A 17156-nucleotide genomic window follows, 5' to 3' on the forward strand; every position below is an offset into this window, starting at 1 on the left:
AAGAAGTAACGGGTGACATAGTAGATATGCAGCCACAAGCAACTCTTCCTGGAGGAAATCCACAATAGAACATTTGCAAGACTACAAACTGGAGGATGGAGAGGGAAAAACAGAAGCAAAACTTGTGTGCACAGTGCTTCAAGTATGTCTGTGACCCATGCTTAGTAAAATGCCAAGTATATCTGTGTAAAGTGTTGTGATGCAGCCAGTGGCTTTGAACAAACCATCATGAAAGATCTCCTATTGGTGTGTTTTTAGTTGATATTTTCATTTGATCTTAAATTGTTTAGAGCAGAACTTCAAAGGTTTGAAGTTTTAAAGAATCTCATATTATATAAAAAAATCACGTACTGCATATTTCATAAAAAATGTATAAACAGTATTAATACAAATATTCCTATTGAAAAGTATTAAATATTTAGAAACAAAACTCAATAAACCAGTACCCATCAAAATGACGGATTTGATCTTTGTAGGCAGACATCCCTGGTCCTCCTAGTGTTAAAATTAAGCTAATAGTTAAGATGAGTGCCTGTAAAACAGAAATGTGACAGGACCACCATTAATGGATTATGATGAACTTGTATATGTTTTCATGACAACAACTCTTATATAACCTTAACACTTCTGAATAAAAAAGAAATTGTCTTAATTATAATCTTCGTACATGAAAAACGACACTGCAATACAACATACAACATACCTGCTGATAAGCTCCTCCTGAGTTCGTCTGCTTTTTCTTTTCTTAAGTGAGAAAGTGAGTATTTTCTCATTGTTCCTTTTTTCTTCTTATCATCAGAGAATATCATATTCAATTTCTCATGCTGTACAGTATCATCTTTTTTGACAAGTAAAAAGAAGACACCACCTGGAGTTCTTCGTCGAGAGTTATTCTGTTGAACATGAAAGCAATAAGAATTAATAACACAGAGGACACCTGACATTTCACAATGCATTACTTTAAGAAACAAAACTGCTTGTACGAGGGTTTTTTTTTTTAAACTCGTGGCCTGACATACGGTAGAAATTAAAGTAGGATTATTCTGAAACAATCTTTATTTCTCAACATAATCCCCCCTGAGATTCACACACTTGGTCTACCAGCGCTACAATGCTGCTATACTCTTCTTGTATACAGATTCTTCGAGGTCTACAAAAAAGCCTTCTGCTGCTGCCATAACCTCGTCATTTTATGAAAATTTCTATTCAGCCAACTGAGTTTTGAGCTTTAGGAAAAGAAAGAACTCTGAGGGTGTGAGTTCTGGCAAGTAAGATGCGGAGGGGGTGAGAGAAGTGCGGCAACAATTCGAACTGCAGTTCGTGTAGTTTAGCAACTGTGATTGCAGACGTGTGAGCAGGGGCATTGTAATGAAACAACACTTTTTCCTTGGTCATACCTAGCCTCTTCTCGTGAATTTTCCCTTTCAGTTGCTGCAGGAGTATGAACCATGACTTTCCCAGCCAATTGAACAGCTTTCCTTTCTTTGAAGGCAGAGAATCACTGTGCTTCCATTGTTTCGACTGCTATTTTGTCTCTGGTATGTAAGAGTGGATCCAGGTTTCATCAGTGGTCACAAACCATCTCAAAAAATGGGGCATATTTTTCTCAAATCGAGCCAGACAATTCCTCGAAATTTAACATCAGACATGCTTTTGTTTCAGTGTTAAACACAGAATCCACCTTGCAGAAATCTTGGACATAACCAAGACATTGACTAAGATTAGTGCATCCGTTCAGTTGAGATATGCATAATTTCCCGTAATTTCAGTTGATGGTCATTCAACACCAATCATGGATTTTTTCTATGATTTCTTCACTTGTTGCTGTTACTGGACATCCACTGCAAGGGTCGTCTTCCACGCTCTCTCGACCATGTTTAAATAGTGCTGTCCATTTTTTCACAGTCGAAAATGCTGCAGCAGATTCCCCCAGTGTAGCATCCATATCAGCTTTAATTTCTGTTCGACTTATCACTTTTTACGAAATATTTAATGACAGTGTGAAGCTCGATATTTTCCATTTTTGCCCATCTGTTTGGCGCACTAACTTCAAAATTAAACTACAGTCAATAGAAAACTCTTTTTCGTGCTTGAAGTAATGTAAAATGGCCGCTAACAATAGCGACATTGTTGACACATTTTCAATGCCATCTGTGTGTCAGGCCACGAACTTTTCAAATGTACCTCATAAGAGTCGAACTATTTTGCTGTTAAATTCTAGTCTCATTTGTTGGAATTCTGTGATATAGTATAAAGATTTACATAAAAAATGATAACTGGGGAATTTGAGGAAATTTCCATAATTGGGTGTAATGATTCTACAGGAATTAGGGTAATGTAATTATGATAAATAAATAAAAAATCACTGTAAAATTTAAATTTCCTCAACACTGCCTGCCATTCACTAGACATTTCACAAGTATTTTTGTAGGAAAACATGAGATAAACAGATACACAAAAGGCATTGTAAATCCTATTGTTGATCAGCATGTTTATCTAGGCTTTGTATGATTTAATTATTATTTAAAATTAATTTTACAAAATACAATGTCTTATAATTCTCAAGTGAGTGCGGATGAATTTGAATGTGAGAAGCACACCTTCTATTAAATGTAACTGCAAATGCCACCCAGCAAAATGTGAAGACTGTAAACTACAGGATGAAGCATTTTCAATATCAATGCCTTAAAACAGAGCAGCCGATCAGATGAATCAGCAATCTTGAATGTAAACTGAGAGCATCATTTAAACCTGTGGCTAGAATTCAAAGGGAACTAGATTTTCATTGGAGCATTACTACCATAAGAAGACGTTTACATAATAGTGGCATCCATCATAGAAAGCGGGTTCATGTCGGATTTGCACTGCAATACACAGGGTGTATCAAAAGTGTCAGGTCAATCCTTAAAGAGGTGATTCAGGATCTTATTTGCAACAGAAAAAATCCTAATACCTTTTTCAATATTCATTCCCATTTCCGAGTTACACGAACATAACACGTATCTGTCCTCACTTGATTCCACGACCATTTTGTCACTAAGTTCTGTAGTCAACTGTTTATGCATATGTTCAGTCAATTGTTCAGTGTCTCCATCTCTTCTTGTGTTTCCAGGCAAAGGTGAAGTTGTTGTATCTACATCCAAAATGTTTACTAATGAGGAATACCAGGACATGCATTTTGTTTACAGTTTCTGTAATGGAAATGCTGCTGCAGCTGAAAGAGAATATAAAACTAGATTTCCACAATGACAGCATCCAAGGAGACTGGTATTTGAAGCCTTACGCCGACGGATGGGGGATACAGGTATGCTACAACCTACCCATCATGTTGGTCATCCAAGAAATAATCTGGATCCTGAAAAAGCAATTCTTGACATTGTAGACATTCGTCCAAGTATTAGTACTAGGCATCTTGGGCGACGTGTTGGACTTCCACACTCATTGACGAGTTCTTCATCAGCAAGGTTTTGTATCCATACCATCTGAACCCTGTGCAAGAATTAAAGCCAGAAGATCGAGCTCACCGCGCATACTGTCATTGGTTGTTACAAATGACTGGGGATCAACCAGATTTCCTGAACCACATCTTATGGACTGATGAGTCAGGATTCACACGAGACGGTATTATGAACAGACACAATTCACACATTTAAGCTGACGAGAACCCTCATGTAACTCGTTCCGCCTCATTCCAGCATAGGTTCCGTGTAAATGTTTGGTTATGCATTCTGGGTGATACAGTGATTGCCCATTTATCATTGAGGACAGAATGAGAGGTGAAGATTACCTGAATTTCGTAGAAAGTTGGATGATATGCCTTTACAGTCACGACGATATCTATGGTATCAACTAGACAGTGCGCCAGCACATTTCAGACTTCCAGTACGCCAATGGTTAGATCACCATTTTCCAGGTAGAAGGATTGGAAGGGATAGTCCCTTGCCTGGCCAGCTCGGCCCCCAGACCTAACACCATTGGACTTCTTTCTCTGGGGCTGCATGAAGGAGAAAGTGTACTAAACAGAGATAGCAAGCAGGGAAGAGCTCGTTGCAAAGATTAACATGGCTGCAATGGAGATACACCAGCACAGATTGGATAATGTGCGGCTAGAGGTCAGACAGCATGCTGAAGCATGTGTTCATGTGAGAGTGGGACATTTTGAGGATCTGCTCTAGACAACTGACAATTAGCCTACTTCTCTCAAGCAGACAGGTCCATTAGGTGTAGAATCAAATGGGGATAGATACGGTACATGATATTCGTGTAACTCAGAAACGGGAATGAATACTGAAAAAAGTGTATTAGGATTTTTTGTTGAAAACAAGGTCCTGAATCACCTCCTTAAGGATTAACCTGACCTATTGATACACCCCGTATATTTAACGTTCCACGCATTTTGGATGTTGTCATATGGTCCAGCAAGAAACTTTTTTCATCTGGTAAAGATGTTGAAATTTTTTGTGGCCTCCAGGCAACACCAAATATGACTCAGATCATGTAATCACAGATGATAGAAGTGGCAACTGAGACTGCATTTTGGTGTTGGATATCTTTCGTGGAAGTTAGAGAACTGGTCCAGGTGCCTCCAAGAATGCATTCTGAGAAATATGTCCACGTGTTAGAAGAATGTATGTTTCTTAATGTGAGTGCAGTCTATCCTGAAGATGAACTACCTGTGATTCATTTTGTGCAGGACAACAGCACTGTTCATCCTACTTTTAGGATACCTAAGTTGTGGTTTGAATAGCATCCTGAAGTTTCAGTTCTTGACTGGCCAACCAAAAGTACAGATCTTAATGTGAGAGAACATAATTATGTGAACAGTGATTGAGAATCATAAAGAAAGAGGACAAACAGATTCTGATTGATCATGTGAATGAAGTATGGGAAAGAGTCAAATTGAGACTAAACTTTTCTCAATCTTTAGTTGAGTTCATGATCAGACAAATGTTGTAATTGATCAACATGGCCAGTGATTGCATGTTTCTAAAAGAATATGCTAGTTCCACAAACCAGGCTATGAAATTTGCACTCGATTATTGTCCCTTCTGGTAAGGAACTGTGGATACAAGAAATAATCATACTATCAAGTTAGCAAAACAATAGACTTGAATAACACTGTGTAGCATTTTGGATTGGACCTTTGTATTTTCACTATTCAAAAAGCATAACACTAATCGATTCCAAGTACACTGTCTATGAAATGAGTACCCAGTAATATATAATGCTATAACAAAGATGAAACTCAAGGATGAACTGAAGTGAAAACTATTAACGAAAGTAAGGTTAAAGAAGCTAAATATTTTTGTGATGAGTATTTATACACTAGACTCTAGAGAAATTAAGAAAATTTAATTTTTTTTTTTAACCAGCATTTTTATGCCTTCACATTTGTGTAACTGTTGGCTCTCCTATTGTCTTTGGCCAGCTTTACAAGTTGGCAGTTATTTCTTCGACAAAACTTGCTTTGCACCAACATTTTTCTTATCAGGAGTGGTCATTTTTAAATTCAAGAGTAACATTTCTTGCACCAACATTTTTCTTATTAGGAGTGGTCATTTTTAAGTCCACGAGTAACATTTCATTTATTGTATTGAAGCTTTAATATGTGGAACAAGTAAAAATTTGACAAGATTAAAATTTTTTAGAGAGATGAAGCAAGGTGAGGCCGAGGATTCGCCATAGATTACCTGGCATTTGCCTTATGGTCGGGGAAAACCTCGGAAAAAACCCAACCAAGTAATTAGACCAAATAGGGATCTAACCCAAGCCCAAGCGCAGGTCCAGATCACCAGGCTAGTGAGTCTGACAGCACTGCTTCTGTAACTTGCAAATGTTTGGAAAATATGCAGCCTTTCTAGAGTTTCTTGTTATGTACATTGATTGATCTGCTTGAAATACGCATTTAGACCTACTTTCCTAGGTCAAAAATCACTTGTCTTGTTCATAAGCTGGAGAAAAAGATAAAACGAAGTCTAAATAAATGTTGTTTCAGTATTACAAAAAAGTAAGTATAAACACTATAAAAATGTTGTTAAATCGCAGGGAACAATTAAAACTTAATAGAAGTGGGTTAGAATGTGAATACACACGAGATATATATATAAAAAAATGTTTGCTTACTGCACTGCTGCCAACTTTGTTTATCATTATTTTTTTTAATATGGTTTATTTAATGATGCTCACAACTGCAGAGGTTATATCAGCATCACCGGTGTGCCAGAATTTCTGTCCCGCAGGAGTTCTTTTACATGCCAGTAAATCTACTGACATGAGCCTGTCGCCTTTAAACACACTTAAATGCCATCTACCTCGGCCGGGATCGAACCCGCAACCTTGAGCACAGAAGTCCAGCGCTATACCAACTATGCTACCGAGGGCGACCTTTGTTTATTTATCTCTACAAGAAAATTATGCATGTTATTTATTTTACATAATTTACTGTGAAGACTAGCATTAAATTTAAATTTATCCGTGCGTCTGCGCACGCACGCACACACGACAGAATATAACATTAATTATGACAGAAAATTATTCAGGCTACACACCAAAACCATCATACCGCCATCTTCTTCTATCTTTTTTGTGGCTTTAAATATATCAATGGCCTTTTGTCTGCCCAGCACATCCACAACTTTCACTGCAAGAAAAAGAAATTTCAAGTTTAAATTACATAAATCTAACTCTAATGGTTTACAATATATTAAAGATCACTTCTGCATATTAAAGTCCAATGTAGTAATACCACAGTCTAGTATATACAGTAACGAAGCTCAATATGTAGGGAATATGCATCCATAGATAGATGCTAACCATTAGGATCACTACTATCGCCTCATCACAGACAATGCGAAATAGTACCGGCACAGTCTATTGTTCCTAGTACCCTCAACAACTCAAGCTTTGTGACTGTATATACTAGACTGTGGTAATACCGCACAGATAATAAAATATATATAGGCCTACACACCTCAACAAAATTTAGAATAATATAGACTTGACTATATTGACTCCTTATAGTCCTCCCTTTGATGTTTCTACAATAACTATTTAGCAAAAAAAATATATATATAATTCACTCCGAAACAATTGAACATTTTGATTAATTACACAAAACAAAACAAGCTGTGTTCTCAGCCTATATCTTGAAAACAAAAACTTTGGACATCTTTATCTGATTATTATTCTTTAGTATTGAGTATGTTCTTCCCGCAAGCTGTGAAGGATACTCTGAATGAAGTGATCAAGTTGTTCTTAGAATAAACAGTCCCACTCCTCTATGACAGCTTCAGTAAGTTCCTGAAGATTGTCAAGTGGGTTGGGATGCTCTGCAATGGTCACTTCCAGCATGTCTTATTTATGCTTAATTGCATTCATGTTTGGGGATTGTGCAGGCCTGTCCATTCAGTTGATGTTGCTTCTTTGAAGATACTGAAACACTGTTATATTGTGGTGAGGTCTTGCATTGTCATCTGCTAGGATGAAGTGGATGACAAGACCAAGTCTGTAGGGCCTCACTGTTGCTTGTAGAATCTCTTGAATGTATCAGGGACCAGTCAAAGTGCCATGGATAGGATTTAGAGGGATTCACCATCCCATCATTATTTAAACCCAAAACAAAACTCTTCCGCCAACAAACAGATGAACTTTCTGAACATGTCTGGTATTTCTGGTTTTGTCCAGATGTCTGGAGTCAGGTCTCAAACCATCCTGGTCTCATGTCCATTCTGCAATGATCTAATGTTGATGAGCAAAAGCCCAGTTCCTTCAACGAGCTCGGTTATGTTGGTTCAATGCAAATGTATAATTGACACATTTTCTGTGCACTGTTTGATCTGATATTCAAACCTCAGGAGAAGTCATACCTAAGAGGCCTGGCAGTTTATGACTGGTGCCTATGAGCTCTCGTTTTCTAAGTAGCAAATTTATTTCTGTAGTCAAATTTCCAATAATTTGTGTCAAAAATAATGAATTCTAGTGACGAAAACGAATTTAAGATTAATATTAATATTAACCACCAATAACAATGTGTACATCACTGTAGAAACATTTCGTTCCATTATTATTATTATTATCAAAGTGTTAATTATAAAAAATGTTCTTGTGTAGATGCATTCATTAGGAAGCATGTGTAAAGTGACTGCTACCACCTAAAGAACGACCAGAATAGAAGTATATGGTGCAACAATGACATGAAATATTATGCAAAAATCATTTATAGTACTTCAAACTATTACCACCATGAGTTAAAAAAAATATTATATATATATATATATATATATATATATATATATACACGAGGCCTGTCTAAAAAGTATCCGACCTTCAGCCAGAAAAAATATTTCAAATACCTAACGGGGTTGGGACCCTAATCCCCTTCAAAATAGGCCCCTTGTGCTTGCATACACTTAGCCCACCGATCCTTCCACTGCCGGAAACACCTCTGGAAGTCTTCTTTTGGAATGGTGTTCAGCTCCATCGTCGCGTTCCGCATTATCTCTTCTCTACTCTCAAAACGGGATCCTTTCAGTGGTGTCTTCAATTTTGGAAACAACCAGAAGTCGCAAGGAGCCAGGTCTGGAGAGTAGGGAGGTTGGCGAACGGTTGTAATTCTATGTTTGGCCAAGAAAGTGTGGATCAATTGGGATGAATGTGCGGGGGCGTTGTCGTGATGCAAGTGCCAGTTGTTCGCCGTCCACATGTCTGGTCTTTTGCGCCGAACTGCATCATGGAGTCGCCGGAGAACATCGTGATAGTACTCCTTTGTCACAGTTTGTCCTTCCGGTGCGTATTCGTGATGCACAATTCCACGGACATCAAAGAAAACAGTCAGCATCACCTTGATTTTGCTTCGCACCTGCCGCGCTTTCTTCGGCCTTGGAGACTCAGGATGCTTCCATTGCGACGACTGTCTTTTTGTTTCTGGGTCGTACCCATACACCCATGACTCTTCTCCAGTTATCACGGTGTTCAGAAACCCAGGATCAGTGTTGGCGGTGTCCAGAAGGTCCTGTGCAACGTCACGACGGAGGTCTTTTTGTTCCGGGGACAACAACTTGGGCACGAATTTCGCAGCCACTCGGTTCATGTTCAAATCATCACGCAAAATTGCATGTGCAGAATCTTTACTCACTCCAACCTCTTCGGCAATCTCCCGCACAGTCAAACGACGATATGCCATCACCAAATTTCGCACCCTCTCAACAACAGCTGCACTCCGAGCAGTTTGGGGCCTGCCACAACGCTGCTCACTCTCCGCTGATGTGCGGCCATCTTTGAATCGGTTGAACCACTCCTTAATTTGTGTTACACCCATTGCATCTTCCCCAAACACCTGCTGAATCTTACGAATTGTTTGACTTTGAGAATCACCAAGCTTTTGACAAAATTTGATGCAGTATCTGTGCTCAATTCGTTCAGTCATCTTGCGAGAAAACTAAATCCGACAAACACTTAGAACAGCACCTTACTTGGCGACCACCAGCCAGTGACTGGCACAATCGAATGCAGTGAAAAAATTCAAGCATGCGCATTACGGTTCCTCCTTGCACCGTGCACAGTGGCGCCGCCTTAGAATCACTACTTTGCACGGGAAAATTTAAGGTCGGATACATTTTAGACAGGCCTCATATATATATATATATATATATATATATATATATATATGGGCAATTCCAATGAAAAGTGGACATGATCGATGAAAAAAAAAAGTTCTGTTATTAAAACAAAAAGTTACCCTCCAATTAAGGGATGATCTGTAGTTTCTAAAACAAGAGTTGGCAATAATGTGTCACATGACATGCTGCCATATTGCTTCATTTCAATAATGACATCAGAGCTTCAGTTGGACACTGACTATTATCACTAAATATCTTCTGTTCTTTTCTGGAAACAAAGGTAAGGAACTGAAACTAATGTGGCACTAAAATCAAGTTGAGAAAATGTACTTTCAGAATTGCTATGTCGATAAGTAGTATGACATGTGGTTTATGGATTTATAAAAGCATTAAAATACCACATATTTGATGTTACGTCAGTTACGATTTTCGATAATTTTTTTTATATTTCAGCACTCAAGATAGGTATATTTGTGATAATTACCAGATTTCTAATGGATTATGTAATGATTATGGAATGGTATGTCATTTGTTCATAACTCATTTACTTTGGTAGTTATGAACTGTAACAGATGTAACATACTTAATGTAACAGACGTAACATAGTTTATGTTGTATTTGTAGCATTAACAACATATGCCCCATAACCTATAAATGCAAAATAAGCTTCCTTTCCCCCAGATGGACCACATGCCTATAGAAAATACTAAAAAGAAACCAATGACACCTGCAGAAAGAATGAGAAAATACAGATCCAGATTGAGTGCAGAAAAATCTGAAGAAATAAGGAAGAAAATGTAGAAGATCAGAGAAATAGAAGATCTGGATTGAATCGTAGCAAAAGGCGAGCAGAAGCAGCGAAATCAAGAAACAGAATGGCAGAAATGCAGAAATGTAAACAAGCGAGTGACAATCAACAGACAACTGACAGCAGTTCCTCAAAATCATTTGAGTCACCACAGTCCTTTGGCAAAGCTCTAAAAAGAGAGTGAAGAAAGTGCTACCCCAATCTCCAAGAAAAAAAGAAGCTGTAGTGAAAAAATTGTCTCAATCTTTTGGATTTATAAACCGAGTGACACACAGAAGGCTACCTGATGAAAATTCGGAAACAAAAAATAAGGCAATCTCCAGGAATGAAACATTTTATCACTATAAAACAGGAAGGAAAGAAGACAACTGTGCAGAAGAGAATTTTAAATATGAATGTCATGGAAGCATACAGACATTTTAAAGAAGAAAATCCGAGACTGAAGACAGGGAAGTCAACTTTTGCTAATTTAAGACCAACTCATGTAAGGGTAATGTCTGAGAAAGACCATGCCGTATGCTGCTGCAAGTATCATGAGAATTTTCAGTTCCTGCTTGATGCATTTCATGTACTTGGCTGTAATCTTCCAAAGGTAGATATTATTGTCAAAGATTCTGTATGCTTGTGGATACCAAGTTGCTGTTTAGGTGAATGCAATAAGTGTGGAGATGCTGAAGCTTTTGTTTCAGAACGGGTAAAGAATGTTGATCTAAATTCTACTATTACCTACTATCAATGGAATGCAGAAAGCAAGAAGACTGCCATTTCTTGTACTGTTCGTGAGGCTAATATTGCTCTTCTTGAACAACTATAATGATGAGGCGCCACTGTTTCATAGCAAAAACTCACTTAAGAGCTATCAAATCAATGAAATCATCTCTTGCACATGGTGAAGCTATCATGCATGTCGATTTTTCAGAAAACTTCAATATACGTCAGCAGGTTGAGCTTATGTCTGCACATTGGATTACACAAGGGTTAACACTCTATACATGCATCATCACACAAGACAATCAATCTGCTTGTTATGTTGTAGTAAGTGATGGCTTTACAACATGACAAATATGCTGTTCTTGAATTCAATCAAATCATTCTTAGTACCCATGACGAGAGTCATCCAAACATTTAAAAAATTCACCTTTGCTCTGATGGTGTTGCAAGTCAATTTAAAAATCGATATACACTGACTATAGTCACAAACCCAACTCTATTGCACTCAGGTTTGAAGGAAGTAACCTTGACTTTTTTGGCACTGCTCACGGGAAAGGCCCAGTGGATAGCTTAGGTCGTACCATAAAAAGGGCTGTGTGGAGAGCAATCCTTCAAAGGAAAATCACAATCACAATGCTATGGAATTCTTTGAAGCTGCACTGGCAGTGTTCGAGAAAATCGAAGTTATTTTTGTACAAAAGAAGAAACTAGATTTATGCAGATAGCAGAAGCAACATGAATGATCGAAGACTAACACTGCCCCCATTCCTGGTCTTAAGAATTTCCACTATTTTCTACATGATTCCAAAAGGAATGTGTTCCAAGCTTGTGAAATCAATATTAAAGAATACCAGAGACCATTTAAGGATATGTCTCTCGCCACCAGATACAGAACAGAATGTAGGCTTGAATACCATATTTAAAAGAGATGATTTTGTTGTAATTAATGAAAATAATGAATTTTATGAGATTGTGACTGATATCAATGGGAATGGAGAGTTGCGTGTATGGGTTATGCATCTAGCCGGATGTGGATGGGTATGGCCACAAATGGAAGATGAAATATGGTACTCACCTGATGACATTGTTAGAAAGATAAATGCACCTGTACCTGGCAATACAAGAGGACTCTTTTCATTTTCAACATAAATATTCAGTTGTTACGTCCGTTACGCTTATATTTCCTTGAAGAATGCCAAGGTAATTAGAGTGGTATACTTTTAAAATAGTACCACCATAACATTTATGATGTCTACTTTAAAGTAAAAAAAATTGGAATAAATATCTGCTATACTTTCAGATAAATCAGACATTTAATTTAGTGTAGAAATTACCTTGTCCTTTCTTTGTTATATCAGTTACGTTTCAACTATATATTATTATATAAAGACAACAATGGTTAGGTCCATTCACACTTCATACATTGATGCACTGGTATTAGATACATCTGTGGTAAAATTTGTTTTTATAGATGTGTATCAAGTTTGAAACAATCCAGATGTTTTCCCCAAATAACAAGTCTGAGAGTTACGTCCGTTACTTTGGAATTGCCCATATATATATATATATATATATATATATATATATATATATATATATATCGAAAAAGATGCTTGCACTGTTACCTAACAGATTTACGAAGAAACTTTATTTCAGATCGATATTTGACCTATGTAGACATATGACAAATACTGAGTTTCTTTTTGAGGACCCGCAATTATGTTTGCACTACTTTAAATAACAGTGTTTTGAATATTTTCCAGAAGAAACTCAAAACAATTACAACAGCCACAAATGGATACTGAATCTCTTTTTATGCAGTTGTGGCCAACAGGCCGGAATTACAGAAAATATGATGGAAAAACTCATTGAAATATGTACTTAGGCCTACTAATGGAATATTGAAACTAGACTTCTTCATAGATCATAGACCAGATTTGAATGGAAAGAATGCAAGAATAACTGCAGCTTGCTAAAGAAGCTCTTAAATGTTTTATAATAGGCCTATCTGTAACCTTGTCCTTGTAGCTACAAAATAAGTTTTTCGTTTATGATTGTCATCAAAACAAAAGGAAGAAATCTCCTAGAACTTGAAAATATCACTGTGTATGTGTCAAATACTGAGTCCAGATTTGAGAAGCTACTTTCTGAAAAATAGCATATTTATTGCATTAATTATTTTTTGATTTATAAATACTGAAACTTTTTTTATATTTATGCTCAACTTTGTTTATATTTATATTTATAAATTCAAAATAAATATATGTTATAGGCCCACCATCATCTTATTACTGATGGAAATAAAGCTGCTGGTATGGCTACAAACAGGAAACATGCAAACATGTCATCGGTAATCGGAATTTGACTGGCCTAATAATAAGGCAGTTTTTTGTTCTATTTTGTAATCATCTCGCAACCCAATCAACTTTTTACACGATCCTGTCAGGGGGTCGCGACTCCTCACTTTGGGAACCACTATATTAGATACACTGGATAAAGATATTAAGGATAGAATCCAATATATGGAAAATGACTCATAGGTTAACAAAACCTCGTATTAACAAAAGACTATTTCTATTCAGGGCATATATGGCCCATTGTATACTGACAAAGACAAATCTGAAGCTTATAGCTGATAACTTTGACATTCTTTTTTTTATCCTGCTGATAAAGATTCTAGCTTAAAACTGCATTATAGCCACATATTTCAGGACTATACCTTCTCAAATGCAAATACGTTCCACCACACCCTCGAAAGTTAAAAGAATTGTTAAGAAACTCTCTTGTCGTAAGTCTTCAGAGAAGGATGGTAGTATTATAAACTTAGCAGCACAAAACTTACCACAGTAAGCACTAACAAATTTAGTCAAACTATTCAACTGCAGTATTAAATCATTTAATTCGAGAAAAATTCGTTCCGGCACCGGGAATCGAACCCGGGACCTCTCAGCTCTGCGCGCTGAATGCCGTTTCCAACTGAGCTATGCCGGGACATGTTCAACGGTGCCAGCCGAACTCCTCTCGTTGTAATGTTTTACGGCCTTACTCCTGCACTTTAGACAATGTAAGTCATTACATGCAGGAGCGCATATTTAAATAACTTTATGGCCATATTCAACCTCAGTTTGTGACAACTGCTAACAGTTAATGAGGTAGGCGAGACTTCATATTTAATGAATATGTGATGCAGTATTAAACTTCACCATTTTCCAGATTGTTAGAAGCATGCAATAATACATTATGCGCCAAAACAAAGAATACTGAAATTATCACTCATCTGCTGTCCATGTTTCCCTAACAAACAAATATTTATTTACTTTATCTGATAGTATAACATATTGTACATTCAATGTTAGGGTTATTGCTGCAATTATGGTTCTCACAACAGAAGAGAAGGTGTTTACTGTCGAGCATTATTTCCAGTCATACGGAGTGAGGCATCAGCCATGTTAACGAGCAGTATCAGGAGTGATTTAACAATGCGGCACCAAATAACACAATAATGTTAGTTGTTGTCGAGAAGTTCCATTGTACATGATTAGTCTTATGTCGTCTTGCATGTTACTATGACTTATCTTGATTTTCAGAGTAGCCTATGTTTGTAATTTCAGTACTCTGTATGACCGGAAATAATGCTCGACAATAAACACCTTTTCCTCTGTTGTGAGACTCATAATAATTGCATAAATCAATACAACACTGAATTCACAATTTGTCGAACTATTATATACAATGTATAAATACTTTGTTGCTAGGGAAACGTGGACAGCAGATGAGCGATAATTTCAGTACTGCTTGTTTTGGCGCATACTGTAACAGCAACCCTGAAAGAAAACAAAAACCCTTGTTTCCCAGAAAATAGACGTCCAATCAGTCTCTTATCAGTAGAACAAAAGATTTTCGAAAGAATAATTTTATGCCGCATTGAAGAACAGATCATCACCATAAGTCTACTGGATCAACAGATGGGTTTTCGATCTGGTTGTTCTACTTCTCACCAATTGTTATGAATAGGGGAAACTATAACAAAGAACTGTAACTACTAGTGATTCACATCTCCGATTTTCTTTGATATAGCAAAGGCATATGATTCAGTATGGCACATGGGATTAATTTATAAACTAATTAAAAGTGGGTTACCTGATTCTATTATTAGACTAATTGAATCCTATTTCAAAGGCAGGTATTATCAAGTGAAAGAAGGATCTGTACTTCCCCAGATACATCCAATCAATGCTGGAGTTCCTCACGAATCAGTTCTTGGACCTTTATTATGTAACATTTTCACTTCAGACATTCCTACAACAGTTCAAACATACGTAGCTCAATATGCTGATGGTAGTGCCTTATTTTCCATAGACAGACCCAACTCGGGCTGCAAGAAATTGACAAGTTCATACTGATCAATTCATAACACAGTCCAAATTTTGGAAAGTAATAATTAATATGAAAAAACGCAAGCCATCTGTTTCATAAAATGTTCTCTTAAGAGAATGTGACTTCTGTATATTAACCATAACTTCCCTACAAACTGTACCATAAACACATAAAGCTAACAAAAGGAAAATCAATCAGTTTGATATCCCATTTATATCCCATATTAAAATCAGGCAGTATCTCAATTAAAAGGAAATTGCAACTCTACAAGACCTTGATTCTACCAGCATTAACTTGTAATGCTTCTGCTTGGGCATATACAAAAATCAAGTGCTTCAGCCATTGCAGATTGCACAAAATAAAGCATTAAGATCGATACATGGAACTGGAAGTGATTTGTACACCATTACAGTTCAAATCCACAAAGATCTGGAAATGCCATATTTGAGGGACGAAATTAAAAAAACACATTGAGAAATTCTACTACCTTCAATTCTGTCCAAATAAATTTTACAGTGATTGGGAAACTACAATGTAGAACAATATATCAAATGCCAGACACTTAAGGCCTTCTCCCACCAATGCTATGCTACTACAACACTACAGGGATGCAACTGAAAGCTTCATTATCGCAAAGCGACTGACAAGAAGCTCGCACACAAGCTAAGTGACCGTTACACAAATGTTTGGAAGATGTCTTCTGATGATGTCATCATTGCTTATCAGTAGGGGGCGGATGTTGATGAAAAGTCATCTTATTTTTCACATTAGGACAATGCCTATTAATATAGAAATCCTTTTTATGTTAATATCAACGTAAAAAATTAATTTCTTATATTGCATTTTTTGCATTTTTCGACGTTTTTGAACTAATAGATCATTTTTATATTTTTTTCGGCATTTTTTGGTCATTTTTAATAATTTGAAGAATTTTTAGATTTGGAATACATTTTACTTCCTTCTTTATCGATAGGTCTGTTAAATATTTTTCTAAGCAAATAGGTCAGTAGTAATTACCTACCGAATAAGTGAATAACAGTGAAGTTTGAGTTTTATAGTTTTAAACAAACTGTAAAGACCATCCTTCATTCCTCTGAAGGCTTGACCTCACACAACGGAAGTAATATAAAATGCTTGACAACAGCTTAGCTTAAGTGAGGGCTTTGACCGCTACTGTTCTTTTGTCGGTACGAAGGTATCTTTAGAATTTATGTTTGGAAGGAGAGAAAATTTCACCGTGTCCTGGACAGGACGTTGTGTCCCCATCGAAAGGATGGGACAGTATTTTTAACACAAAAATTGCAAGAATGCAAGCTGCAGCCACAATTTGTTTTGTCATTCACACTCCCCCATCTGGAAGATCTGGTAATAGAAGTGAAGAACGGAAGGAGAAGGCACTTATATGGACCACCACTGATTGAAATACATTGTAAACCCTCATTAAAATCTATAGTTTTCCCTTAAAACTTTATTTTTTTGCATGCCCTTTTCCTTTATCTTAGCCAAATTCCAGGAAGTTGCCTCCTCTCTTCGAGATTTGCAGGGCAGTCATTGAAATAAGGTGAATAATTTTTAAGAAGTTGTGGTGCGAGTACTTTCAATAATATTTAAATGTCATTTTCTTTTAATTTTATATCATTTTT

At 36.8% G+C, this 17156-nt stretch overlaps 1 protein-coding gene across 1 annotated transcript in view; it reads right to left on the reverse strand.

Annotated features, from left to right (window-relative positions):
• Phax (phosphorylated adaptor for RNA export) overlaps window positions 1-17156 on the reverse strand; it is an 84060-nt gene that overhangs the window by 21041 nt on the left and 45863 nt on the right. The window contains exons 3-4 of the mRNA XM_069845773.1: window positions 6549-6640; window positions 704-893 (exon numbers count right to left, since the gene is read on the reverse strand). Of these exons, the coding sequence (XP_069701874.1) occupies window positions 704-893; window positions 6549-6640 (282 nt within the window). The remainder of the gene's footprint in view (window positions 1-703; window positions 894-6548; window positions 6641-17156) is intronic.

The sequence above is a fragment of the Periplaneta americana genome, chromosome 14 (genome assembly GCF_040183065.1).
Source record: "Periplaneta americana isolate PAMFEO1 chromosome 14, P.americana_PAMFEO1_priV1, whole genome shotgun sequence".
NCBI lineage: Eukaryota > Metazoa > Arthropoda > Insecta > Blattodea > Blattidae > Periplaneta > Periplaneta americana.